This window comes from Ictalurus punctatus, chromosome 28 (genome assembly GCF_001660625.3).
Source record: "Ictalurus punctatus breed USDA103 chromosome 28, Coco_2.0, whole genome shotgun sequence".
Lineage (NCBI taxonomy): Eukaryota > Metazoa > Chordata > Actinopteri > Siluriformes > Ictaluridae > Ictalurus > Ictalurus punctatus.
The window spans coordinates 5401409-5428505 of record NC_030443.2 but is presented as its reverse complement, the minus strand read 5'-3'; the positions used below and the strand labels follow the sequence as shown (position 1 = coordinate 5428505).

At 39.2% G+C, this 27097-nt stretch overlaps 1 protein-coding gene across 1 annotated transcript; it reads right to left on the bottom strand.

Moving 5' to 3' along the window:
- On the bottom strand, positions 1 to 27097 carry aspa (aspartoacylase). Its single transcript, XM_017460586.3, has 6 exons — positions 26596 to 27097; positions 17525 to 17720; positions 15725 to 15818; positions 13998 to 14105; positions 8601 to 8710; positions 1 to 6120 (listed from the first exon to the last, which is right to left on the bottom strand). The coding sequence occupies exons 1-6, from the start codon at positions 26829 to 26831 to the stop codon at positions 5923 to 5925; spliced, it is 942 nt and encodes a 313-aa protein (XP_017316075.1). The 5' UTR covers positions 26832 to 27097; the 3' UTR covers positions 1 to 5922.

Genomic DNA, 27097 nt, shown 5'->3' with positions numbered 1-27097 from the left:
ATGTGCCAGTTTATCGTTTATAAAGCAGTTAGTGTGAAATAAAAGCAAGCAGAAATACATCTAGTGGGAAATAGCCGTCACTTGGTTTTATATCATTAAAGGAGCAATTTGTAAGCCGCCTATTACCTGAAAAGTTGGCTTTTAAGGAAAAATAACAGAGCAGATTTGTTCAAGCTGGGGGCGGAGCTTAATCCTGGGCCTGGAAAAAAAAAAGAGACTAAAATAAAGAAACTAGCAAGATCAGCTGGATGGAAATAATGCACACGCCAGTTTTACTAAGGAAGCTTTGAATTTTATATGATTACTAGGAGTCTAACAATACCTTTAAATATTACAGAGGGCATCTTTAATGTAACTGTCCACCCATTTAAAGGTTGAAAGGGCTGGAAGGTGGCTGTTTATTTTTAGTATAGTGTGACAAAAAAAGCAGAAGTAGATCTTACGGAACATAGCTCACACCCTTGTGGTCGGTATCTACCATTCCCACCAGAGAACTGAGAGATTTGCACAGTATTTATATATATTAAAAAAAAAAAAAAAAAAAAAAAAAAAAAAAATTTGTACTCTTCCTAGGAATTCTTCTGGAATGAAGCGGTCATTGCTGGAAACTTTTGCAGCGAGTTCACAGTCTTCCTGCTTAGCGAGCACAACCGCAATAGCTCCTATCAGCACCAGGATATCCTCGTTCTGAACCTTTCATCATATCTAGTTCCTTTTTTTCAGTCTCTGGTTTATGTCCAGCTTCTCGGACTCCTCCCTTTAGATGGCACTATCGGGATACCATACCGTCGGGATTTCCACATGCTGTCCGTCATTACCATATACGGTTCAATTGTTATCACGGTTTACCAGTCTGCACCTGGAGGATCCTACAATGTCTTCGATTTTCATTTCTTTGCAGATGTTACGGCATATAATCTGTTGTTCCTCTCAGTGTATGTTGTTCATGCCTACATCTTGCACACTGCTACTCTGGGCTGGGTGTACAGTCTACATCCTGGGTCTTGTCTGATATGATAAACACCTACTGTGATTGAGTTACTTGTTCTGTTATATAGAGCCTCTGTGGTATCACTCGAGCCCTGCCTTTTCCAGCAAGTGGAAGGATTTTTCTGTCAGCTAACCCCCTGTTATCTGTGGTGCATTCCCTGGAGAGACCTCTCCGGCAATGACAACCTATTCTATTCCTATGTTACGCGCATTCATTCCACATTTTATCTTCCTGCTTCAGAATGTTGGCTTTTGGGTGAAGGGCTGCATATGTTAGCCCGGAGTATTATTCTGATATAATATATGCTCGCCGTCCACTTTATTAGGTACACCTGCAAGTTCATGCAATTACCCAGTGACTTATTTGAATATTTCAGGAAAGTGCTGATCTCCTGCGATTTTCATGCAAAACAGACTTTAGTTGACACAGAATGAAAAACAAACAAACAAACAAACAAACAAAACAAAAAATACAGGATAGGCTCCAGATTCCTAGTAAACCATGACATGCTGAGTTGCTAACTGAAGATGAGTGAATAAATGAATTTTTCCTATTGACTAAAAGTGCCATGGCATAACTGTGTGTGTGTGTGTGTGTGTGTGTGAGGAGTTGGAAACAGCTGTGTAAGCAGTGAAAGCTGTAGGAAGTGAAACCACTTGACATTAAAACCCTTTAAATATTTCAAGCAGAACAATCGTCCTACAAAGTTGAGGGTGTGTATGAGTTTGGATCGTGGTATCTCAGCGGTTAAGGTTCTGCATTTGAGTGACCAGATGGTTGTTAGTTCATATCCCAAAAGTGTGTCAGAGAGCCAGTGTTGGGCCCTTGAGGAAAGGACATAACCAGTGAATACTCAGTTTAAGGTTTGAATCGTGTTCAGCATCTCACTTTATACCGTGAGGTACTTCAGATAAAAGCTATTTAACCCTTGCATGGTGTTGCCATATGGCAACAATTCATTTATCTCCAATTTTGTTTATATAACAATATAAAACTACTATTTTCCTATGTAAATGAAAAAAAATCAGGCTTTAACTTTGATGTAAAAAAAAAATAAAAAATAAAAAATGCTATGTCGGATGACCAGGATGTGCTGTTTGCACTTCCTGTTCTGCAGTCACATGGCGTAGCGAAGGTCATCATCGGACGGCTCTGAAAATTTGATACATTTTTCAATATTTAGTCAAGACTACTTAAAAGGGAAAGAATGAAATGCTATCTCAGATAAGTGAACTTTTTTTTGTGTCATTTAAACAAGTTTATATATTTTGCGGATTCTGTTAAATATTAAAATGTCATTGTTGCCATATGGCAACAACACGCGATAATGGAACGCTGTGCACTGTATGTGCATTCATGAACTGAAATAGGCCTACAGAGCAAAAAATACACCAGGCTTCTCTAATAGTATATTTACATTTTTTTCACATTCAAATTTAAACAACAACAAAAAAAAAACTGTTGTAACTTCATACATTTCGCAATTGCACCTTATTTTCTAAATTTGAAGTTTCAAGAGAAAGAATTAAGAATTCAAAAGAAAGAATTCAAAAGATTTTTCACCCAAAACATGTTTGGATCTAATTTCTGTATGTGTTTTGGTTGACTAAATCCATCCACATACTTTTTACAATGGCAATTCCTTCTAGAAGATATCACTTTTACATGTTTACTAGGTAGCAAAAAAAAAACAACCTCTGCAACCTCCAGTCTGGAGAATGCAGTAATTGGAATTGTAATCTCCTACATTTTGTGTTGATTTTGACTATATGATACTTTCCACCATTGCACCTTTTAACCGTAGTAGAGGGTTCATTTTCTCGACCAGTCAATGTAAATGTAAAACCTTAATCGAGAAAGATTTTTAAAATTTATAGATATTTTATTCAAGATATTTTATGTAAGTGAGTGTCGCCCTCTGGTGGTGCTCTGATGTAAAAACAAAAATAGTTCACGCTGGTACGAGATTTTGCAGGTCCTCCTCCGGGTTAATTAAAGTTTTTCAACCTGTACAAATCGCTGCTTCTGGATGCAAATCCGAGAGCCATTATGGAAGACTTAGTTACAAATCTGAGTCTGTTGTCACTGCAGAATTGAAACAAGATCAAAATATGAAATATTTATTCTCGTTTTTTTTTTTTTTCCTGTTAAATATGTGCAATCCAAAACCAAAGAGGGGGGAAAAACCAGACAGTAGCTTAAAACATACACACGGCTCATTACTTATAATCTAAAAAGTAATCTAATAAAAATCTCATTAAAAAAAAAAAAATGTACGTGATTTAACTTACTAAAATATACAGTACATAATCTAATTTGAAATGGATACGTCGCACATATCCGGGTTTAACATCTTTAACATTAAACAGATTGTCCATAAGCACTATATTTATGTGCTACATTACTGAGAACATAATATTCTTTGCATAGGTCAGTGAGCATTTTGCTGTTAAATAAAAATGTAATTCGTTGTTAATAGTGTTACTTTATCACACTGTGGAATTATCCAACACAAGTCAAAACCCACGTTTCTGTATTAAGCGTGCGCGACGGATACGACCGTGTGGGCACTTTTCAATCCGTTCCCATTTAGACACCACCGCTTGAACCAAGCCAAGCACTAGAATCGCACAAAAGAAGACGCAAAGTCCCAAACGCCACAGCTGACTAATCATACAAGTCCGCACGGCTGATGACGCACGGACCGAAACGCTTCCGATCCGCCCGGAAATTTGCTAAAATTATCAGAACATTAACGATAATTCAGAGGAATCGTTCTCAAGTCGTCACGGGTTAAGAGTACGACGGTCAAATCTTTAAGGCTGTACGTTTGTTTTTGATCACGGGTTCATTCACTGTGCGTGAAGTATATAGAATGAGGTTGTGATTTGCAGTGCGACGAAAACAAAGGAAACACATTCCCACGTATTCATGTTGAGATATTTGTAATAAGGCTAATTTGTTGGTCGGTGGTGTTTTTTTGTTGTTGGGTTATGTAGCTAACTATTAACCAACAAAATAACAGGAGGAAACCGGAGTACCCAGAGGAAACCCCCGAAGCACGCGGAGAACATGAAAGTAAACCGTCGAGTCAGAATGAATATGTAAGTGGTTCAGGATCTATTTTCCCCTTAAGTCTGCATTCCTACATGCCTTCGATGACTTGACTCGGGTAACTTTTCTAGGCCGAGTGAAGTTTGTTAGAGTACAAAATTAGCACCAGTACTCGAACGCGTGGCAAGACCGACAGCTAACCACTGACGTATCGCAGGAGCATACACAGCCAGACGAACTAGCTAACCAGTTTAAAAGGCCAAAGATATAAATAACGCTTTCTAGATCAGTGGAGCAGAAGTGAAAACAGAACAAGCGGACATGTAAAGGTGACTTTAGAGACCGTCTGGACAGTGTCTGGCTTTGCTAGTTTCTGTTTCTCTTCTCCTGGACTGATTCGCTAAGCTAAAGGGCGACGACTCCATGATTGGGGTGCCATTTGTGATATTCCATATAGTAGAATTAAATACATACTGTACGTAAGGTAAAAGACATTTTAAGTGTCATTCACAACAAACTAGGGGCGTTTTCCTGATAAATATCGTAAAGCATTTATAAAAACACATTTTTGCCCATCCAAGCCCGCTATTACTACACTTTACCATGGAATAGAATCTCGATGGCATTAAGATACTTCAGAAATCAGATTATTTCCGCATGAAAGCATGAAACCCTTCATCGTCTCACACTGGCAGTTTATGAACATTCACTCATTCCACGTCACCCCTACGGAATATTTCGAATATTCCACAAGTCACACGTTCAACCGGAAGTTCACCAGGAAATTTCCTGAAGATCAGGAAGTTCTTCCTTCTTCTTTCCAACGACACCGATTCTCATTCTATGCTCACCGGGGTTCATTTCAACTCATTTAAAAACAAAAAACGTAACAAAGAAACCTTACCGAATAAAAAAATCCGGACACATTCCAGAAAGTCTGAACGCATGTTTTCTTAGATTCGATATTGTAAAACGTTTAAGATTTACGAGGCTAAATGCTAACGTGATCATGGAATCAACCTAAACAGCCAACCAGAGAACTCTTCCTCCAGGTAAGAACACGGCAAAACTACGAACAACAATCCGCCACGGATGCTTAACGATGGCCGACGGCGAACGATCGACTTCTGGCCAAACGATCAAGCGACCTGACTGCGCACTTCGATAGAACGTACAGTTTCCTTCCCAAAAACGCTCTCGATAAACTTAAACAGGGCCAATAAAATACTCGAATCCGTTACTTCATTCGCAATGCTACGCAAGATTACTATAAACAGTTAAAACATGACGACTTCAACTGTACGTATGCCTCACTGCATACCTTTCACTCCTTACGTAGGCGATACACGCTTCCGAGTCTTCACAGGAAGTCGGCGAAGGCACGCTGAAAAACGCACCGGAAGCAACGAGCTTTCGAAACGCTAAGACTCGCGTCTCAGTCGATTTTTATAGCTTTTACAGCTTTGTATATCTCGCACGTTCCGTTCGGTAAAGTATAAACATTGCCTGGGAATGTAAGTGTAAATATAAACGCGTGTGATTGAACGTTAGAATTGTATAAATATTCTTGTAAACTGCACCATGAAATATCGGTTTAAAAAAAAAAAAAAAAAAAAAAAAGGTTAGCTATGACAAACCTTAAAACTAATATAAAAATATTCAACTTTTTTTCTTTTCTTTGAAATTGTAAATAAATCATTAACCTGACTTGGTTTGAATTATTATTATAGATGAAGCATTTCTGTAAAAACTGTAAATATATATATATATATAGAAATATATATATAATGAGAGTAGTTGTAGTTTTCAGGCATGGCAGAATGCCTGTCAGTTAGAGATCGGCTTTCTTTTTCTTATGGTAACGGTTATCGTGATGGTTATTGGGTGCTTTTCCGAATGGGATTAACAGCTACGGTTTCCCTGCAGGTTGTGATGAAGGCCTGGTTCTTCTCGTAGTACGCGGCTTCGTTAATAAACGTCGGGTAGACGGGACCGGCTCCCTCGTACACGATGGTCCTCCCGTCGAATGTTTGGAACATTGGGTCACCGGGGTTCAGGGGCTCCCAATCGCAATCCTACAGACAAGAGAAGAAGAAAAGAAGAAATCCCTCCAATTCTAAGCAGGATTTACGCGATCCTTGCGGCACGTCTCTTGTCGTTTGCGCCGCTGGATATAAATGTAAAAAGAACCCATACTATTGTATATTCGAAGCTATTTCTATGGTGCATTTTTTTTTAAATGCGCCACATTGTTCTGTAAAATAGATAAATAAATAAATAAATAAATAAATAAAGACAGGATGGTTAGAGTATTTCAAAGGAGACGGAGAAGACCCGAAGGCTCTTTTGGAGTGTTTGTGTGTGTTTTGAGTTTTCTTTCGAGACTGGTTTGTAGTACACAGCCATGTTCGCTTGTTAAAAATATGCAGCGTTGTGAGGACGTACCGCTTTAAGACACACATTCGTGTGGGGTCAGTGTTTGCTTTTACAGTGTGGGACTCGCAGCCTGGTGGCTTCCCAGTGACTCTCGGATTTCGTCAGTTTCGAACAAAATGAAGCCTCTCCCTTCGTCTCCTTCCTTTTTCTCGTTCAAGCTAGATGGCGAAGTGATAACCTTTTGTTATTCGAATAATATTTCAGTCTTCTTTTTAATGGGTTTGACTCTCGTGTGTTAAGATGACTGCTTGCTTCTTTTAGGAATGGATTTCAGGGCGTTTGCAGACCTGTAAATCGTTACGATGCTGTATTTTCTCCTCGGCTCGATTCGCTTTCACAAGGCAACATTTCAAAGCGTAGTAAAATTTGTTTATGCAAGTCACACGTAAGTAAACTGTCCTCTCATTGGTCAGAGGGTGCCCGGTTATGTTCCGGGGTCACCTATCGAGATGGATAGCTCCGCGAGCTCACTGTGGCTCTCGTTTTAGCCGTAGTTATTATAATTTAAAGTGCACCTTTTATGGTTTTCCAAATATTACCTTTCATGTAGTGTGTTATAGAGCTGTTTGTGAATGTTAAAGTCTGCAAAGTTTCAAAAAGCAAAATGCAGGACAAACGGAGTTATTGACTCCCAAAAGAAGGAACCGATTCCGAACAGCTGAAACGAGTCGTTCGTGATTCCAGACTCACTTCCCGTACTAACCTACGTAGGTTTGTAACAAAAAAGCTGAAACTCGTTATGGTAGTGGGCGTTTCCTTTTTGAAACACGCTGACAGCGGTAGACCAATCACAACAGACTGGGACATCTGACCAATCAGAGCAGAGTATGCTCTCTGAAAGGTGCAGTTTAGAACGAATCCTTTAGAACGAATCACTTAACGAGTCGTTTGTGACACTGTGGGGAAAAAGGTAATGCTGCAGTTTAAATCATGAGCACGTTAAAGTGTTGTTTGATCTCGGATGCGTGTAAATCTATTGTATGAGAGCTTTACAACAAAATTAGGCACGTTTCAAAAGCATAATAGGTGCACTTTAACCAATTTATATGTTCCACGGAGCGATTAAAAGCCGCCTCCTTGAGATGCTCGATAAACACCCTGTAAACGTCAGTGTATGTATGTGTTTTGGAAAGTTGTTCAGAAATCTGTTCGTCAGACCAAATTTCCGTTTCGTCTTTCACCGCGTTCCACCAGAGTTCAATTGCAATCGGGTTAGACTGTTTTAGTGCCGCGTTCATATATGTCAAAATTGACAGGTGTGAAAACGCCCGAACATTATTGCTCAAATTTTTGAAAAAATGGATGTTAACTATATATTTTATTTACATGTTCATATTTGAATAAAATATATGGAATATTAATACAGAGTAGCTCAATGGTCAAGATGTTGGACTTCTGATTGGAAGGTCATGAGTTCAAATCCCAGTACTTTAAGGAGCCACTGCTGGGCCCTTGAGCAAGGCCCTTATTGCTCAGTTGTATAAATGTAGGTTGTTCTGGATAAGGGCATCTGCAAATGTCATTAAAAAAAAAAGAGAGTAGGATAGTAATTGTTGCTATACCACAGCGTGTTGAAGAGGGTATTGATTTTGTAATTTAAAAATAAATAAATAATTTTTTACAACAGAACCCCTGAGGATAGTAGTATTAATGCGGTCGTTCTACATGCTAACATTTCTATAGTAACAGCCTATCCAGGGACTTAACCTGTGGCAGATGCTCCACATGAACACGTTCTTATTTGCAGGAAGGAGTCTCCAGTATCAGCACTTTTTGTGACATGGGAAAGTGAGAAGTTCCACAACATTACATGGATAAAAATATCACGTGCCACCCTTTAATAATTGAACAATTGTCATCGTTGGCGAATTGTGGTCATGTATGGGAAATAAAACACTTCAGGACATTCCGTCATAGGAAAATGACCTCAGGGTGGATCTTCAGACTGGGAACAGTAGCTCCACTTCGCATCTGTCGTCGATTATTTTCCTACAACATCATGCCCCAAACTGTTTCGTTTTATTCCGTAGATAAATAATAAAACAAAACTCTTGGTAGTGAGAGATGAAGTCAGGACACTAGAAGAGAGGATGAGAGGATGAGCGTGCTTGTGTAATACCTGTAAGTGAGGATGTACCATAGCGCTGATGTTGCCGTTAGTGTCTCTTGGGTAATCGACTCTCTCGTGCACCCTGAACACTTCCACACGGCACGCTGGAAACTCCACGCCTTTGAAATACACACACAGCACAGCAAGGAATCAAGTGGAATGCTTGTTTCCAAGGAATCTTAAACTGCGGAGCGCAAAAATAGGCAACAGCCTTGTTAGAACATATCCTTATGCTTTTATTTGTATTTCCTTTTTGAACATTATTAGGTTTATTCCATCTTTCATTGAAAGACGACCTCTTAAACTCCCAACAGTCTCTTTGACTAAATTTCTTTCCTGACTGTTTCACTATAGTTACAGAATAATTCATAATGTTTCGATTTTAGATCAATACCCGAAGCATAAGCTGGAGTGTATCGTTCTGATAAGTTTATCATTGTGACGGTGGCTTAGTGGTCAGCACGTTCGCCTCACACCTCTAGGGTCGGGGATTCGATTCCCACCGTGGCCCTGTGTGTGCGGAGTTCGCATGTTCTCCCCGTGCTGACAGGGTTTCCTCCGGGTACCCCGGTTTCCTCCGCCAGTCCAAAGACATGCATGGTAGGTGGACTGGCGTTTCCAAAGTGTCCGTAGTGTGTGAATGTGTGATGTGTGCCCTGCGATGGTGTACCCCGCCTTGTGCCCCATGCTCCCTGGGGTAGGCTCCAGGTTTCCCCGTGACCCTGAGAAGGATAGGCAGTATAGAAGATGGATGGATGGATGGATTCTGAAGGGATTCTGTGTATAAATGATAGGCTAAGCACGTGCTTATATCATTTTCCTGGGCTTCCCATTCAGATTATGCAAATCAAAGAGTACAAGAATCAGAGACGGGGATTTTCGATAGCATCTGGACCCGAACCTTTAAACACAAGCAGGTGGCTTTAAACCTGAAGAAAAAAAAAGAAAATCAGGAATAGAAAATGTGGACTGAATAAGGAAATTGTGTTTACTTTAAATATGAGACAATTTAAAAAACGAAAACTATTTAAAAAAAAATAAAAAGACTAATATGATGATATATGATGCATTTGGCATAATACTAATACATTGCCAATATACGGTATTACTGCATCACAAAATCCACTCACGTTATTCAGCAGCTTATAAAATAGCACTTGATCCAGTACATCCTATTGTTTTAGATTGTATTCATCACTGTTATTGCTTTTACATGGCTTGAACTTCATTCAACTCTGAATAATGATGCAAGATCATGTTTTTGTGATTTTACATGGACGTGCGTGAGTTACTGTGCGAGTCTGGCGCGGTGTTTGTTCAGCTTGAGATTACTCAGCAGGGTTGGGTTCCTTGTGTCCAGATCAGTTCGGCAGGAAATCTGAAGCAAAACCGTACTTGCTATCCTGTGGGATTCATTTCGGTACTGATTTTTCCATAAACCATCTCGAACAAATATCTCCACATAACTAAAACACTAGTTTATAATGCAGGACGGAAAAGTCCGTAGATGTTAAGCTATGGTTTAGCATATCCAGTCATGGATATAAAAGTGGATTAAAGAGAAATGAAATGGGTTTTTCGAGAAAGGAGCTTGAGGTTCTGTCATCGCTGCGGATTGTGAAGGTTAAATTCAAATACCAAGACTAGCAGATATCCGCTGTTGACTCTTTGGGCCAAAGCCTTTAACCTTCAACTATACAGCTCTGCGCTCAGACTGGGTTCTGCCTCACTTTTAAGTCGCTTCGGATCAAAAATCATCTGCAAAATAATGCGTAATAATAGCCAACTGTAAGGTTAAGCTTGAACTCTGTGATTCAACATTTTAGGGTTTGTAATCCATAAACATTGACTAATTACATGTCTAGGCATTTATTACACTGCAATTTTTTTTTAGGATTACTACTTGTCACGCTGTACGAGTGGTATCCCAGTAAAATCATGGCCGAATCCTGTAACAGAAATAATTGCAATAACGTGGGCTCTCCATGTCAGTTGATATGATGAAGATCCTCTGACGATAGACCATCAATCTGCTTATGTCAATCAGCACCATCCTGCATACAGTTCTTTGGAAAAGTATTTTCCCCATCCTGATTTCTTCTGTGTGTCTCGTACTAAAATGTTTCAGAAATCAAAACAAAATCTAAGATAAAACCAAGGCAACCTGAGTAAACACAAAATACAGTTTTTAAATGATGATGTTATTTATTGAAGCAAAAAAAGTTATCCAGTAACTACTGGGTCTGTGTGAAAATGTATTTGAACCCCGTAGTTACTAATTCCCCAGATCTATGAAACTGTATTCATAATGGGGTTCAGCTGGACTAGACGCAACCAGGCCTGATGACTGCAAACCCTGTTCAATCAAATCTACACTTAAATAGAACTTTTTCAAGTTGGTTAAAAGGTCTTACTGAGTAACACGCAGTGCCAAAACTGAAAGAGATTCCAGAAATGATGAGGAAGAAGGTGATTGAATACATCAGTCTGGGAAGGGTTACAAAACTATTTCAAAGGCTCTGGGACTCCAGAGAACCACAGTGAGAGCCGTTATCTCCAAATGGAAAAACAGCACAGTAGTGAACCTTCCCAGAAGGGGCCGACCTTCCAAAATTCCTCCAAGAGCACAGCAACGACTCATCCAGGAATTCACAAAAAGCCAAGGATAACATCAAAGGAATTACAGGCCTCTCTTGCATCAATAAAGGTCACTGTTCATGACTCCACTATCAGAAAGACAATGGGCAAAAATGACATCCATGGAAGAGTGGCGATGTGAAAACTACTGCCAACCCAGAACAACAATAATGCTCGTCTGAATTTTGCCACAACACACCTTGATGATCCTCAAACCTTTTGGGAGAATGTTCTGTGGACTGATGAGTTGAAAGTGGAACTGTTTAGAAGACATTCAAACCGTTACATCTGGCGTAAACCAAACACAGATCTCCACAAAAAGAACATCATACCTACGGTCAAGCATGGTGGTGGAAGTGTGATGGTGTGGGGATGCTTTGCTGCTTCAGCGTCTGGGCAACTTGCAATAATTGAGGGAAACATGAATTCTGCTCTCTACCAGAAAATCCTAAAGGAGAATGTCAGCATAGGAGTAAGTCCTAGTCCTAGAAGTAAATGAAAGACTGATCTCCAGTTATCGGAAGAGTTTGGTTGCAGTTATTGCTGCTAAATTTGGCGCAACCAGATTTTAATTTTAAGGGGGCAATTAGTTTTTTCACATGAGCGATAACTTTTTTTTTTTTTTGCTTCAATAAAAAATAAAAACTGTATTGTGTGTTTACTCAGTTTGCCTTTGCTTTATATTGTATTTCGTTTGAAGATCTAAGACTATTTAGTATGAGATGTACACAAAAACCAGAAGAAATCAGGGCAAACACTTTTTCACAGCACCGTACATGGTAGATTTGCAACTCAGACAAATGTCGTAGCAGTCATCGCACTCTGGGATTTTAAGGGGGGGGATCTGTCTTGGTATTGACGTGCGATTTTCATGTGCGACAGAACCGCCGTCACCATAACAAAGAATCACATTCAGCTATAATAGTGCTACATAAGGTCATTCTAGCTTACAGTAATCAGGCAAATCCATGGTAAATCCTCTGCTCTGTGGCGAATGAGATACAGATATAATCCAGACATTCAGTATGCAGTATATAATACATTACAAATACAATTTAAAACCTGGGAACCATACAATGTGCCTTATATCGTACGAATAAAAAAAAAAAAAAGACTATGTTTTGAGAGAGCTGGGTGTGTTTGCCTCGCATTTGGCATCCACCATTTTGTTTCCGCTTCCACTGGGGTCATTTTCTGTGGGTTGTTCAGAACATTAGTTTTGCTCCATCACTCTATCGATCCTATCTATCTTTTGTCTCAAACATTTATAAATATACCTAATATTAAGGAACATGAAAGTGTTTCAACCCATTTTACACCAGCCCTGTTGAATTCTCAATTCTGATTGGTCGGAAGGTGTTGATTCGTTTTCTGTATCAGCATGTCGAATATGTATCGTTTCTATAGCAACAACTTACACGGGAAGTTGCATTTAAACAATAATAATAATAATAAATAAATAAATAACGTGTGTAATTGTTCATATGCTGATGACGTTTATTTCAATTTTTTTTGGAAATGTTAACGCCGTAAAAATAAGATTAGTCTATTGTGTAATTAATTTCTAGAGACAGAGAGGCTGGTGAGGGTACAACTGTTTGCAGCTGCTATAACGTAATTGAAAACAGAAAAATAACTTCACAGAACTTACAACATTCGATGTAACTATAAACGGATACAATGTATGACGTGACGTTCTTTCATTGATCAAATTTGGTAGTGTTGGTAGACGTGGTATAAGAGGAATAAAACACTTCCGGATGTGCTCTTATAGGGAAATATTTCACTTCCAGGTCACTAATTCTGTATCACGAAAACCCAGTTGTTTATTATTTACCTACAACATCACTCCCCCAAGTGTTTTATTACTTAAACGTTATACCAAAATTTGAGAATATACATAAATACCCTAGAATTTAGATTAAAAAATTCTTTTTTTTAAATCTTTATGTAAAGGTTTTCTCTCCCCTTCTTGATATGCTGCATCCTTTGTTGTTTTGTTTCTTGACTCGGCTTCCGAACAGTTAAACTTGAGCGAGTGGAAAACACGTTGCAGCACTCACAGGGAAGCATTCACCAGCGACAACGGAGCGCCAGTGCTACACTCCTAATGACATGGAAACTGACCAACTTTCAACAAGTATCCTATTCACAAGATGCACAGGCAGAACCAGACGTACTCGTCAGGCCTTGGCTCTCGCGGCATGTTTAAGAGAGGGAAGACAAAAAGTGTGTGTATGTGTGTGTGTGTGTGTGTGTTCATTGGGCAAGATACAGATGATGTTACACATGAGTGCCCAAAGCTGCTTTGCGCACCATGTGCATGTACACACACACACACACAAAGAGAACAAGGTCTTTAGAGTAACCTGTTTCTCAAAAAGTATCAATGTCAGGGTTCTCGAGTTCATTTTCACATCAGAGGTCGGTGACTCGGTGTACTAAATAATAAAACAGATTTACACAGTTGGCTGCGGGTTAGGAGAAGAATAATGCCTCTGTGGATTCTCGAATAATGAAATGGATGTTCTGCTTTGTAATCTTTAAATCTCTAGAAGCTCTTTTTTTTTTTTTTTGCCAATTACTATTACTGTGGTGTGTTCTTGCTTGTTAAATGTGTTCTGTGTAGCAGCTTGAGATGCCACTGAACTGCAATCTCGAGATACCATCATCAGACATCCGACTTCAAATCTCACCGTTTCTTACATACATCCCATAAGAAAAAAAACTGGTTCCCAGGCATCTATAGTTACCTTATATTAGCCTTACCGCTATTAAACATCTCGATGAAGTCCAGAGCGTGCTTCACGATCATCCGCATGGACTGGAAGATATTGCTCCGCAAAACTCCCTGAGGCTGGGGACCCACTTCAAACCCTGAAATACATGTCAGACTCTTAGACACAGATATTACATAACACATGAACGTTGCTCCTTGGTGTTTTTCAGTTATATAAGTGATTTCAACATGTATGTATGCGTCTGTGTGTGTAGGTTTTCAGCCATCCAAGTCCCTTTGAAAATATCTAGTACAGGCATGTAACTGAACACAAATACTTTATTTACAACGGACAGATAATTTGTAAATGGAAAGCTTTAAGCTAGATAAATATTCAGACCCAATATTTAGTACAACCCCAATTCCACGTAACTATAGATAAATGTAAATAAAAGGAGAATGCAATGATTTGCAAATCTCATACACCTGTATGTTATTATGTTACAATAGAACATAGAAAACACATCAAATGTTTAACCCGAGGGAATGTACCATTTATTTTCCCAGCCTTTTGCTGCCCCGTCCCAACTTTTTTGAGACGTGTTGCGGCCATCAAATTCAAAATCACCTTATGTTTTTTTTTTTCGTAAAATGGTACATTTCCTCGGGTTAAACATTTGATACTATGTTCTATTGTGAATAACATATGCGTTTATGAGATTTGCATTTTCAGATTTGTTTTTTATGACATTTTACACAGTGTCCCAATTTTTGGGGAATTGGGGTCGTACTTTGTAGAATGGAGGTTTCTTCCATTCTTCCTTGCAGATGCTCTCAAGTTCGATCAGACTAGATAAGGAGCATCCCATTCTCAGGTCTCTCCACAGATGCTCTATGGGGTTCAAGTTTGCTCTTTACCTGGGACACTCAAGGACAATAAGAAACTTGTCCTGAATCCACTCCAGCTTTGAGTCATTGCCATGCTGAAACATGGACCCTCGCCCCAGTCTGAGGTCTTGTGCACTCTGGAGCAGGTTTTCTTCAAGGACATTTGTAACCGTTCTACATCTGACTACATTCGTTTTCCTCCTAATTCTCATCAGTCTTCCCGTTCCTGCTACTGAGAGATCAACCCCATAGCATGATGCTGCCACCACCATGCTTCACCCTTCACCATAGCTGAGGTTGAGGAATTGTCAGAGCAAGTGTTGGCAGTGCTGGCATTTCTATCCCCCGTGTTTCCTGGGATATAATGATAGGGTTCTTTTTTTTTTTTTTTAACCTCACGCTTTAGGCCACGTCCCGTTCGAGTTTAAATCCGAATACAGATACAGATAGTAGCACCGAGCCTTCTTCAGTTATTTAACCTGTAATATTCATGGTGCTTGTCGGGTTGCCTTGACAGCCTGAGTACCAGACCTTGTTGCAGTCCTTGTGTTTAGTATTGCTGTTTTTACATTGCCTACGAGAACCATTCTGGTCAATTATTAGAAAGCAAGTCTTCAGGCAAAAATGGTAGCTGAAAAAAATATAAATGAAATGAAGCAGTTCCAACACTCATCTGTATCAAAGTCCAGAGAAGAATTTATCAACTCCAACCACCCCCTCACCCCAACCACCCCCTCAACCCAACCACCCTACCACTGCAAATTTACTCACCTTAGCAGACTTTGGCAAAAGGCCATCTTTAAAAACAAGTTTGACATTCTTTAAACAATCAGCCAAGTCAAACAAGGTGCTGCACTGAAAAATTTGAACAGCTGAATATTTGACTCACCGACAGCGTGCTTGGCCACTGAGCGGGTGGTTGAATATTTGAGTTGAGGGTGTTCAGTCAGCAGCACCATGCAGCTCTCAGGAGCCATGGCTTTCTGGGCAGAAGGCACACAGGTGACACTGTAAGCTGATCCCGTACTCATCCCACTAACCTCTGCTGCACAAGGCACACTTTGTGTTGATAACATTAACTCCGCGTCACGTCGGGTCACATCACGCTACTCTACTACTCATTATTTTCCTAGAACAGCACACCCCATTGTGTTTTATTCCCTACAAAACGAGTGGGTTCAATGTCTTACACCATGTCTCACTCCCTTATATGGGTGCTCCTTTAATACTGTTCACATTCCTGTGTGTAGTGTTTTGCTCCTAAACTCTTATGCTAGTTACGGAAGTTATGATTGACACTGCAGTGCGTTTTCAACAACAACCACGAGCTTACACTTTTTCAACAGTTCAATGTACAACATGTTTCCTGATGCTGGAGGATGTGAATCTGAACAGTGTAAAGTCCATGATACTAGCGTGATTACCGTAAGCTAATGAATAAGCCAGCTGTAACCTCGCTTGATTACATGGTGACGTCGTGAATTTCGCCACGTACAGTGCGATTCGGAAGTCTACCAGGAACTTAGCCCACTTTCTTTTGAATTTGTTGCGTCACATTTCTCAAAGTTCCTGAATTCCTCACTGAGTACTGTGTAATATTGACAATAGCATATCAGGTCTTAAGAGAGCAAATGTGTGTTAGCATTTGAATGAAACGTGATGTGACGAAAGAGATATGAATAGGACATTCAGATAAATTACATTCATGAATTAAGAAACTGATTTGAAATAAATAGACTTGTCCCTAGTGTTGACAAATAACAACAAAACGTAAACGCTTCTCAAATTTTTGGACCCTACACGAAAAAAATGGATAACTCTATAAATGCTATAACGGTTTTTAAGCTGGTCAATCTGAGGGAACCTTTAAAAGTTCTATGTGGAACACTACACCAGAAATCAAAACCCTTAAAGGGAGGGTTCACCCAAAAATGAAAATTCTGTCATTCAGTTACTCAACCTCGTTTCGTTCCAAACCCATAAGACTTCCGTTCATCTTCGGAACACAGATGAAGACATTTTAATGAAACCTGGGAGATTTCTGTCCACTCTTTACAGTCCAAGTACCCAAAACTTTTAATCTCTAAAAAGTTCATAAAGGCGACGTAAAAGTAATCCATGTGACTCCAGTGGTTTAAACCCCAATGTTATGAAGCAATACGAATGCTTTGTGTGCACAAAAACACCCTAAAATTATGCCTTTATTCACAAAATATCTTCACGTCCGCTTAGATCTCCAACGCGCGTTCAACAAGCCCTCTTCTATGTCGAAATCTGCAGACATCTTTGTTACAAAGATTGTCCTATGTGACTCGGTTTGTGCACAGCGTCCCTCTTCTACTGCTGTAAACAGTGCAGCGCTTCTAGGTTGTATCGCCAGAGAGGAACGTTCTCCCGGACAGAAATCTCCCAGGTTTCGTTAAAATGTCTTGATTTGTGTTCTGGGGTTTGGAACATGATAAGGGTGAGTAATTGATGACAGAATTTTTATTTTGGTGTGAACTATCCCTTTAATAACCATTGAAGAATCGAGGGTTTCACTATAAACTGAGCTGAAATAATGCTAACTCGGAGAAATTGAACAGCTGTGGTTAAAGTATAATGTTCGTTTTTTTTCCCATAGAGTTATTTCCATGATACCCAACAAGATTCCTCTGAACTTCATGTGTGAAGTTTACAAGCTGCTTACTTTGATGTAATGCACCATCTGAAGGGTGAAGTGGTCTGTCGAGCTCTCCAGGATGAGCGTGGAGCCCATGTTGGATGTGGTGTTATGGAGGTCAATGATGACGTCGTAGGCATCTGGACTTCCTTTAGGTCCAAATATCTGATTGATTTCCTTGACTCTCCGAACTTCATACGGCAGCTCGTCTCCACCTGCCGTGCTGTGGAGAGACGTCGGCGTGCCGTGTTAAATCCAACACATAAATGCAGTCTTGGTTTGGAATAAAACACAAGTGGGCATGCTGTTATAGCGCAAGAATCAACTACTGTATGACGTGGTGAGATCCATGGCTCCATGCATGTCCAGAAGTCTTTCGTTCTTCGTATACCACAGCAGTTTACATACAACAATTACATTTGGTTATTAATTAAAGGACATACTTTTTTTTTTTTAAATCCATTTATAGTTATAAATTTATCATTTCATATATTGTGAAATGTCCGTAAATCAAGTCGGTTACTGTCATGACCTTTACTGTTCAACTTAAGACCATGTGGATTGTTCGCCGTACAAGTTCCTGTGAAATAGTTTGATTTTATGTATGGAATAAAACTAGCGATGCACCAATACTAAATTTCTCAGCCGATACCGATAATTCGGAGTGATATCGACCGATACCGATAATTCTACCTTTCCTTTTATTCCTTCTTTTAAATGAATAATAATTAATTCGACAACTCTGAAAGAAAAAAAAATAAAAATCAACTAAAAACTTTATTCTCTCCATTTCACCAAGTTGTTTCACAGTAACTGCTCTCATAAACATTAACACATGACTCTAATTAACATTAAGACATGAACTAAATTGTGAAGATTAAAGTAAGATTTCTAACCAGCACCTGAAATGTTACTGGATATATAACATACAACCGTTTCGATTCAGCTGTTTACAACACTGACATGATTCACACCCACAACCATAATTCTTGGCTGAAAAGTTCCATGGGAACGGAATTCGAATGTTGCTCTTAATAATAGTTTTGTGGTTTTCGTGGTTTGCACGAGATGTGTTTGAGTGCTCCCAGAACGTGAGCCAAAAAAACTCCAATTTGCACCACATGGCTAATTTGAAAAGTTAGCCATTACAGATGTTCATGTAAATAATATAACTTCAACTCATAGTTTAGAATTCCTCTTATACCACAACAAGTAAAGAACGTTCTATCCGTGTATAGTTACATTCAATGGTGTGAAACATTCACAGAACTAGTTAACTATAACTAACGTTATATCCTGAAACCTTTCCCATGGCAGAAAATTCAAATTTACAGCCTCACCCCTAACGGTTACAAAGTGCTGACAGCAAAGACTACTTCGTGAAATGCTAAACAGACGGCTCCTTCACAATATTTTTACAAAAGCTGATCAAAAAGGTACCGCAAACAGTACCCGTTTTACTTTTTTCTGCTCACCGAAGGAGGATGTACTAAGACAAACAACAACCCAGGTTTTAATGGGTTACTCTTTACAGTTATGCTTTGTTAGGCAGGTTAACGAAACACTGCACTGTCTTGTAGCAGTGGTGTTAAAGTGCACCTATTATGGTTTTCCAAATATTACCTTTCCTATAGTGTGTTATAGAGCTGTTTGTGAATGTAAAAACGTCTGCAAAGTTTCAAAAATCGAAATGCAGGACAAACGGAGTTATTGACTTTGAAAAGAAGGAACCGATTCGGAACACTGAAACGAGTCGTTAGTGATTCCAGACTTACTTCCTGTACGAACCTACGTAGGTTTGTAACAAAAAGCCCCGCCTCTAGTCTTCAGTGGCTGCTCGCTGACAGAGGACTTGCACATTTGACCAATCAGAGCAGTGTACGCTCTCTGAAAGGAGGAGTTTAGAACGAATCCTTTAGAACGGAACATTGAACGAGTCGTTTGTGATACTGGGAAGAAAAAAGGTAATGCTGCAGTTTAAATTATGAGCACATTAACGTGTTTTTTGACCTTGGATGCGTGTAAATCTATTGTATGAGATGTTTCAAAACCATAACAGGTGCTCTTTAAAAGAGTTAAAGTGTTAACTCTCCTATTCACGTGCGAATACGGTCTTTGGTGGAAAGGAAGCCGAGGAGGTTCGAAATATCTCCGTGGTTTGCAGTTAGTTGTCATGTCTAGACAGGAGAGAATGTACACATAAACGGCACAATTTAGACGTGACGTGACCCACAGCAAATAGCAGGTGTGAACGAATGAGGTATTTGCGTTGGCTGAAAATAAAGAAATAATAAATGAATAAATAAATAACTAAACAGTGCTGTCCCTAGAAACCTCAAATGGAGCCATATGAACCCTAAGAACCCCCCGTACAGTACATGTAAATGAGACCAACAAAACAGCCTTCCTTCATACACTGTTACACAGGAGAGGGGATTGTGTTTCAGCGACCAGAGCGCTGGACTGTATTTTAATTACGATGATGCCATTTCATTTAGACCTTACGCTCAGGCTGCTTTCAAAAGCTCTCATGAATGGATAGTACATTGGTTTAGCTTTTTAAATAAATAAAAGAACAAACAAACAAAAAAGAATCAAAGCTGTACTTGAAGCACATTTACAAGCAAACAATAAAACGTTTTAAACGTGTCTATTATTTGGACCTCATACACAGTTTGGCTCCAATAAACTCTCAATTAGGCCAGACTGCACTAAACGATACACACAATGCTGCTGTTTTTAGCCCAGAATGAATGTGTTATGTACAGCGTTGATGCATATTCATTTATGCAAGTCGTGGTATTTGTGAGACCTTGCTATCTACAGTCCTGTCCAGAACTACTGGAACGGAACGGCCAATTAATTTGTTTGTGCTCTACACCAAAGTCATTTGGGTTTACTATCAAAAGATGGATGATGGATTTCAGCTTTTATTTCCTGGCATTTACATCTAGAAGTGTTAAACAACATCAAACATAGAAGCTTTTGAGTCAGACCAGCCGATTTTTAGGCGAGCAAAAGTATAGGAACAAGCAAGCCTTGAAGAAAAATAAAGTAAATAACTTGCTTGCAATAACTGAATCAAGACTGAGTGACATCACAAAATTGTTAGTTTCTTCTTTGTTGGTGATGCTTTTCCTGTCTTTTACTCCAGCCTCTTTCAGTTGTTGTTTGTTTCAGGGGGGTTTCTCCCTTCAGTCTTCTCTTCAAGACGTGGAATGCTGCTCAATTGGGTTAAAGTCTGGTGATTGACTTGGCCAGTATAAAACCTTCCACTTTTCCCCCAGATAAAGTCCTTTGTTGAGTCAGCAGTGTGTTTTGGATCATTGTCTTGTATGATAAAGTTCCTCCCGATGCATTTCTCTGTAAATTGTCAGACTTTATGTTCCTGTAAACTTCTGAATTGATTCTGCTGCTCCCATCATGAGTTACATCATCAATAAAGGTTAGTGAGAATATTCCAGAAGCAGCCATGCAAGCCCAAGCCATGACACTACCTCCACCATGTTTCACAGACGAGTTTGAATGTTTTGGATCACGAGCAGTTCCTTTCTTTCTCCACACTTTGGCCTTTCCATCACTTTGGTAGAGGTTAATGTTGGTTCCAGAACTTTCGTGGCTCATCTCGGTATTTCTTTGCAAATTCCAATTTGCAATTCTGATTTTTACTGCTGATGAGTGGTTTGCAACTTGTGAGATGGCCTCCGTTCTTGGTGGATTGTGATACCTTCACCCCTGCCTTGTGGAGCTTGCTGGTGATGTCACTGACTGTTGTTTTTGGGTTTTTCTTCACAGCTCTCACAATGTTTCTGTCATCAACTGTTGTTGTTTTCCATGGCCGACCCATTCTGTGTCGGTTGCCACTTTTCACCAGTGGTTTCTTTCTTTTTCAGGTCAATACGAATCGTTGCTTCGGCTATGCCCAATGTTTGTACAATGCTTTTCTCCCATAGACAGCTCTCTGATCTTCATGTTGGCTTATCCTTTTTTACAACAAATGCAGTCTTCACAGGTGACACTGAAGGCTAAAACCAAGTGTAGACGTTCAGAGCCATTTATTGTTTAAAAACAATCAATCTAACAGAAAACACCTGGGTAACAAGAAACACCTGTTAAACACCTGTATAAATTGGGTTGTCTGATACAAAACGTGCCATGTTCTACGTCGTTTAACACATCTACAAATAAATACCAGGAAATAAATGCTGAAATTCAAAACTCCCTTTCACATTCGTCTTTTGATCTCAAAACCAAAATGTCTTCAGTCTACAGCGAACCCCCCACACACAAATCCATTCCATTCGTTTCAGAGGGACTGTATGACGAAAGATACTTTTAACCTTGATTTTGCAACAATGGGACTTGCCGGCATTGCAGCCACTTCCTTCTTGGTAACCTTCTTGGGACTTCATGTGTTCAGGAGCCACCCAACTTCCACAAAGGGATTCATGATGACTAACGGAGTTCAACAAAAGACTGAAACTTGTAGAAAAACAGCAATAAACTTGTGGAACTAGTTAGAAGTCTGAAAAAATAAGTTAGCTTTTAACAGTCAGCTAGGAGGTGTTTGGAGAATCTCTTAAAGAACATCAAAAACAGCTTTAAAAAAAAAAAAAGGATTCGGGTTAGGATCCACTGTTTGGACGGAGGGGAAAATTAGGGATACAAATTGATCCTTTTTTCCCCCCTCAAGCATTTCCCCTTAGGAATTGCTTTATTGGCCAAGTACACTTTACTATATAGTGCACAAATAAGCAATATATTAATACTTAACGAATGCTTTAACTACTGAGGAATTAATATATGCACTAATGCTTACCTCATGAGGAAATAACGGAGTGTATACATTAACAGCCAACTAAGTCATATATGAACAGCCACTGATAATGGTCATATTTAAGTGTTAACATCTTGTTGAGACATTCTGTTAACTAATATCATACCTTTCTCAGCAATAATAAAGATCATTTCTATTTCCTTTTGTGTACAAGTGTAGGTTAACCAAAACGTTTAGACACTTTGTGTCAAGAAATGTCTACCTCCAAATAACCTGAAACCATCGAAACTCTCAATGCAGTATGTCTCTGGTTTATCTCTACAAACTTTAAAACTTTAAAAAAAAAAAAAAAAAAACCAACATTTTGTGCCAGACTTCAAAGAACAACTTACCTTTTTAAAATGAAAGATTTTTGTAACCTTTGAAATCATCCACATCATGCAATACTCCTAAACTAGGTCAATTTTGGACATGACTGGACAATTATGTTGCTATTATTTTGTTTTCTTTGTTTTTAAAAGAACCCAGATATATTCTGTCACTTTGGTCGGCAACATTAAATATTGTAGACCTGAATGTTAACATTTTTGGAAAAATTTTCTTTTTTAAATTTCAGGTTAAAATTTTAATATATTTATTAAAAAAATTTTTTTTTAAACATTTTGAATATTTAAAAAAAGAAGAAGAAAGAAATCAAATTTCAAATGGCATACATTGTTCTAAATCATCTCAAATCTGGATACGTCTTGAAATAATTTATGCGTGGTTAAGTAATTTGGGACGATTTCACAATGCAAAGCTAACACCACTAAAACCGCTCGCGTTGTGCTCGTATATGGAACAATTTTCTCTGGAGCATTTACGCCCGCACTTGGGCTAGCTAAACACCATCAACTAAACTAATCTGCGTGTATTTCAATCTAGGATGATCTCATTTCATTGTTGATGGTGTTATACTTTAGGTTATATTTTAGGTCAAGGTTATACTTTCTAAACAAGATCTTTAAAAGGTCTGAACCTGTCAGTCACTCGTGTATAAACAAATGACCTCATGTGTATACGAACATCGCAGGAATTCAGTAATGACTATTTCCTATTTTTGTGATTAGAGCTTTTAAATTAGGACTTTGTATTTTAAATTGACACTGCCAAGTTATTACAACTCGTGACATGAGATCTTTATGAGAAAACATCTGGTTACTGCAAGGATCATCCTTTCTCTCAATTCCTAGTGATTACACGGATGATCTGGTCTGACCAATTTGGGGTTAATAACGGGACTTTTTCTTGTAGTACACGGATGCTTTTTTTGGTTAAAAAAAAGAGATGTTTTCTCATAATATTAAGTTGTTTTCTCTTAATAACAGCATGTTTGCTTGTAACAACGAGATGTTTTCTTGTAGTAACAAGACTTTTTTTTCATAATGAGTTGTTTTCCTGTTGTAAACAGATGCTTTTTTGTTTAAAAAAAGATGCTTTCTCATAACAGCGAGTTGTTTTCTCTTAATAACAGCATGTTTACTTGTAATAACAAGATATCATCATACAATGATGACGTTTTCTTGTAGTAAACAGACGCTGTTTACGTACGAACAAGACGTTTTTCACGCAAACAACAAAATACTTTTCTCACGATAATGAGATACTTTCCTTGTAATATCAGCATGTTTGTTTGTAATAACAGGATGTTCTGTCATAATAATGAGACGTTTTCTTGTAACAAGACGCTCTTCTTGTAATAAAGTTTTCTTGTAGTAACAAAATGTTGTTGTTTTTTTCATATTAATGTACTATCAGGTTGTTTTCTCATAATAACCAGGTGTTTTCTTGTAAACTGATGCTTTTGTCGTAATAACAACACTCTCGGAAAGGATGTGTTAATATCCTACACACTTCATCATCCAACATCATCCGACGTCTTCATAGAACTCCGAGCTCATCTCAAAGTGGATGTTCGTTGCTTCGAGCTTTTGATTGTGACCGTGGAGTCCTGACGCGAGGAAAGCAAATGACCGCCGGTAAGTTAGCGTTCATCACTATTTAGCGTTAATGCCAGGTTTGCGATATTTAAGCAGTGTGCTCTCGAAAAATGTATTCATTGTGAAACAGTAACTCGGTGAGTGAGAATGAACTTTACCTATCGCTACGGCTTCACAAGTGAATATCATGTACTGCTTCCTCAGTGTTGGTGTTACACTACTGGGGTCAGTGTTTATGTTCGCTGTGAAATATGGACTGAGGTTTTCTATAATTCTCTGGGTCTGCATCTAATCTGAGGCTCCGAGTTAGGGTTAGCTAGCTGGATGAGTGATGCTAACCTAGACGCTCACCTGAGGTAATAACATTACTTTAGCAGACAGCTCGCCGTAATGCTAGAAATTCCCATGTATTCCCATACAGATTTTCAGCATGATGTAATACAGAGAGTGGGTTAATGTCACTTAGATTTAGTAAGTGTTTTAGACAAGGCAAGCTGTAGTAGGATGGGTTAGGGTGGTGTTTCTTCATGTATTCGGTGAATGTTAATGCCGGGTAACAGGTGCAGACAGTCAGTGGCTAACGGAACTTAGCTAGCTCAGTAATGTCCAAGCCAAAAGTTCTTCACGAGGTTAACGTGACAAAAAGAGAGCACGTAGGTTGTAATGCTTTCCGCTATCTCTGTGATGTAAGCTGACTTATCTAGGTTATGCAAAAAAAAATTGGCGGTGAGGTGTTAAAAGGTAGGAAAATAAATATTTGCATGTTAGCTAGATTTTCATTTTGTTCATTTACATTTATTAATTTAGCAGACGCTTTTATCCAAAGCGACTTTCAAATGAGAAAATACAAGCAAAGCGATATATCAAGCAGACAACAATACAAGTAGTGCTACCGTACAAGATCCGTTAGTTGAGTTCCAGAAGAAGCAAAGTGCGCAGAGTAGACGTGTAAGTGCCAGAGTAAACAAATTTTTATTGTTTTTAGGTGAGTCTTTAGCTTGTTCATTAGGAGAGTGGAGTTCACATTTCCAAAATTACAGTTTGGGATTCTGTAACCTAAATTCTCAGTTACACCTCAAAAGTATTTGTACATATTTTACAGCTAACAACTAACCAACACGCTTTTCACTCTTTTACAGATTTTCAAATGGACAGGAGCGGGACTCTTGTTTTCTCAGACAGCAGGGAGATTTGTAAGAAGACGCATCAACTCCAATTCTTACGTCTGTCAAATGTTTTCATGATTTTAATAAATGTCACGCGATTGTTTGTTTATTTTATGAGCATTTTAGTAGCATACAAACTAAAACTAAAATACAGGCAGAGGTGGCTCAGTGGTTAAGGTGTTTGTCTACTATTCAGAAGGTCGTGAGTTCAAACCCCAACACCGCCAAGCTGCCACTATCGGGCCCTTGAGCAAGGCCCTTAACCCTCAACTGCTCAGATGTATGAATGAGATAAACGTAAGTCGCTCTAGATAAGACCGTCTCCCAAATACCATAAATGTAACGTAATACAAACAAATAGCATTTTAGGATAACTGTAGGGACAAAAGTATAAACAACACATCCCTATGTTATTTATTTGTTTTAACCACGTCTTTGTGTGGAAATGTACTACCACACTGATCGTGTTGAAAGCGACGCACACAGGTGTGTTAAAAATGAGCCCGTGATGTGTTATTTTGAACACATCTGTTTTAATAGCGAAGAAGATACATTTTTTTTCCCTCGTAATAATGAGATTTTCTTTCTTTTCTTGTCGAACCGAGTTGTTTTCTCATGGTGACGACACGTTCGCATGGAATAACAGGATGTTCTTTCCTAATAACAAGATGTTTTCTTGTAACGAGATGCTCGTCGTGTAATAACAGAATGTTTTCTGGTAGTGATAAGATGTTCTTCTTGTAAATAAAACACTTTTCTGGTAATAACATAACATAAAATAATAAAGGCATGCTTTTCTTATAGTAACAAGATACTTTCCTCGTAGAAATAATGAGATAGGCCTAGTTTTGATGCAAAAACGAGATGTTTTCTGATGGTTACGACGTGCTTTTCTCATAAAAACTGATTGAGATGCTGATGGAGAGTTGTTTCTTCCATGGCAGCATTGTTCAGTACTTTTACATCATTCAAGCCACGTTTTTTTTTTCCCTCTCTAAACTCTTGTCAAGCCGTGGATCAGCTGACTGTGTGAGAGATAATCGTGCACGCGCCATCAGACGAGCAGCGTGAACTTTGTGCAGTGCGGAAGAGATGTGCGTGATGTGCTGGTATACAGGATAAACAAGTCTGGAGAGCGCGAGGCAGGCAGTTACAGGCGCGAGCGCTGGTGTTTACCTCAGGTTTTCCTCTGTGAAGGCTCGGTTCAAATCGGTGTCGATGTACCTGGCGCACTTCTCCACAGCTCTCGGGTTGCTTATGAAGGGCTCGATGTGTACTCTGCTCCTCCGGATCTCGCAGTCGTTTTTGGTCCACATGGACACGAGCATGATGCCGGACATCTCGTTCCCGTGCGTGCCGCCGAAAATCGCCACGCGCCGGGCTTCGGCAAAACAACACACGTCACTGCTCATAGCGCGCGGCACCTGCGGGAGGTTAAAATGCCGGAAGTGCGAGCCGTTGAAGTGGGATGAAAGTTTCCAGAGATGCCGGGCGGAGTGTACGACGCGGCTGGTGTCTGTAGTCACTCCGAGAGGAGTTGGAAAGCACGTTATGTAACACGCTTTAAAAGTCCGAGTGGCGCTCGAGGCTTTAACCCCGCTTTCAGGACTATATTAGGCTCGGGTGGGCGGGGCCAAAGAGAAATATCTGCCCACAGTAAACAAACCGGTTAGCGCCG

Excerpts from the sequence above, each read along its gene's own strand:
- aspa (XM_017460586.3), bottom strand. The coding sequence starts at position 26,831 with ATGAGCAGTGACGTGTGTTGTTTTGCCGAAGCCCGGCGCGTGGCGATT. Across the intron at positions 17,721-26,595 it reads TTCACAGAGGAAAACCTGAG|CACGGCAGGTGGAGACGAGC; the intron begins GTAAACACCAGC and ends GTCTCTCCACAG. Across the intron at positions 6,121-8,600 it reads TGGTACATCCTCACTTACAG|GATTGCGATTGGGAGCCCCT; the intron begins GTATTACACAAG and ends TCTTGTCTGTAG.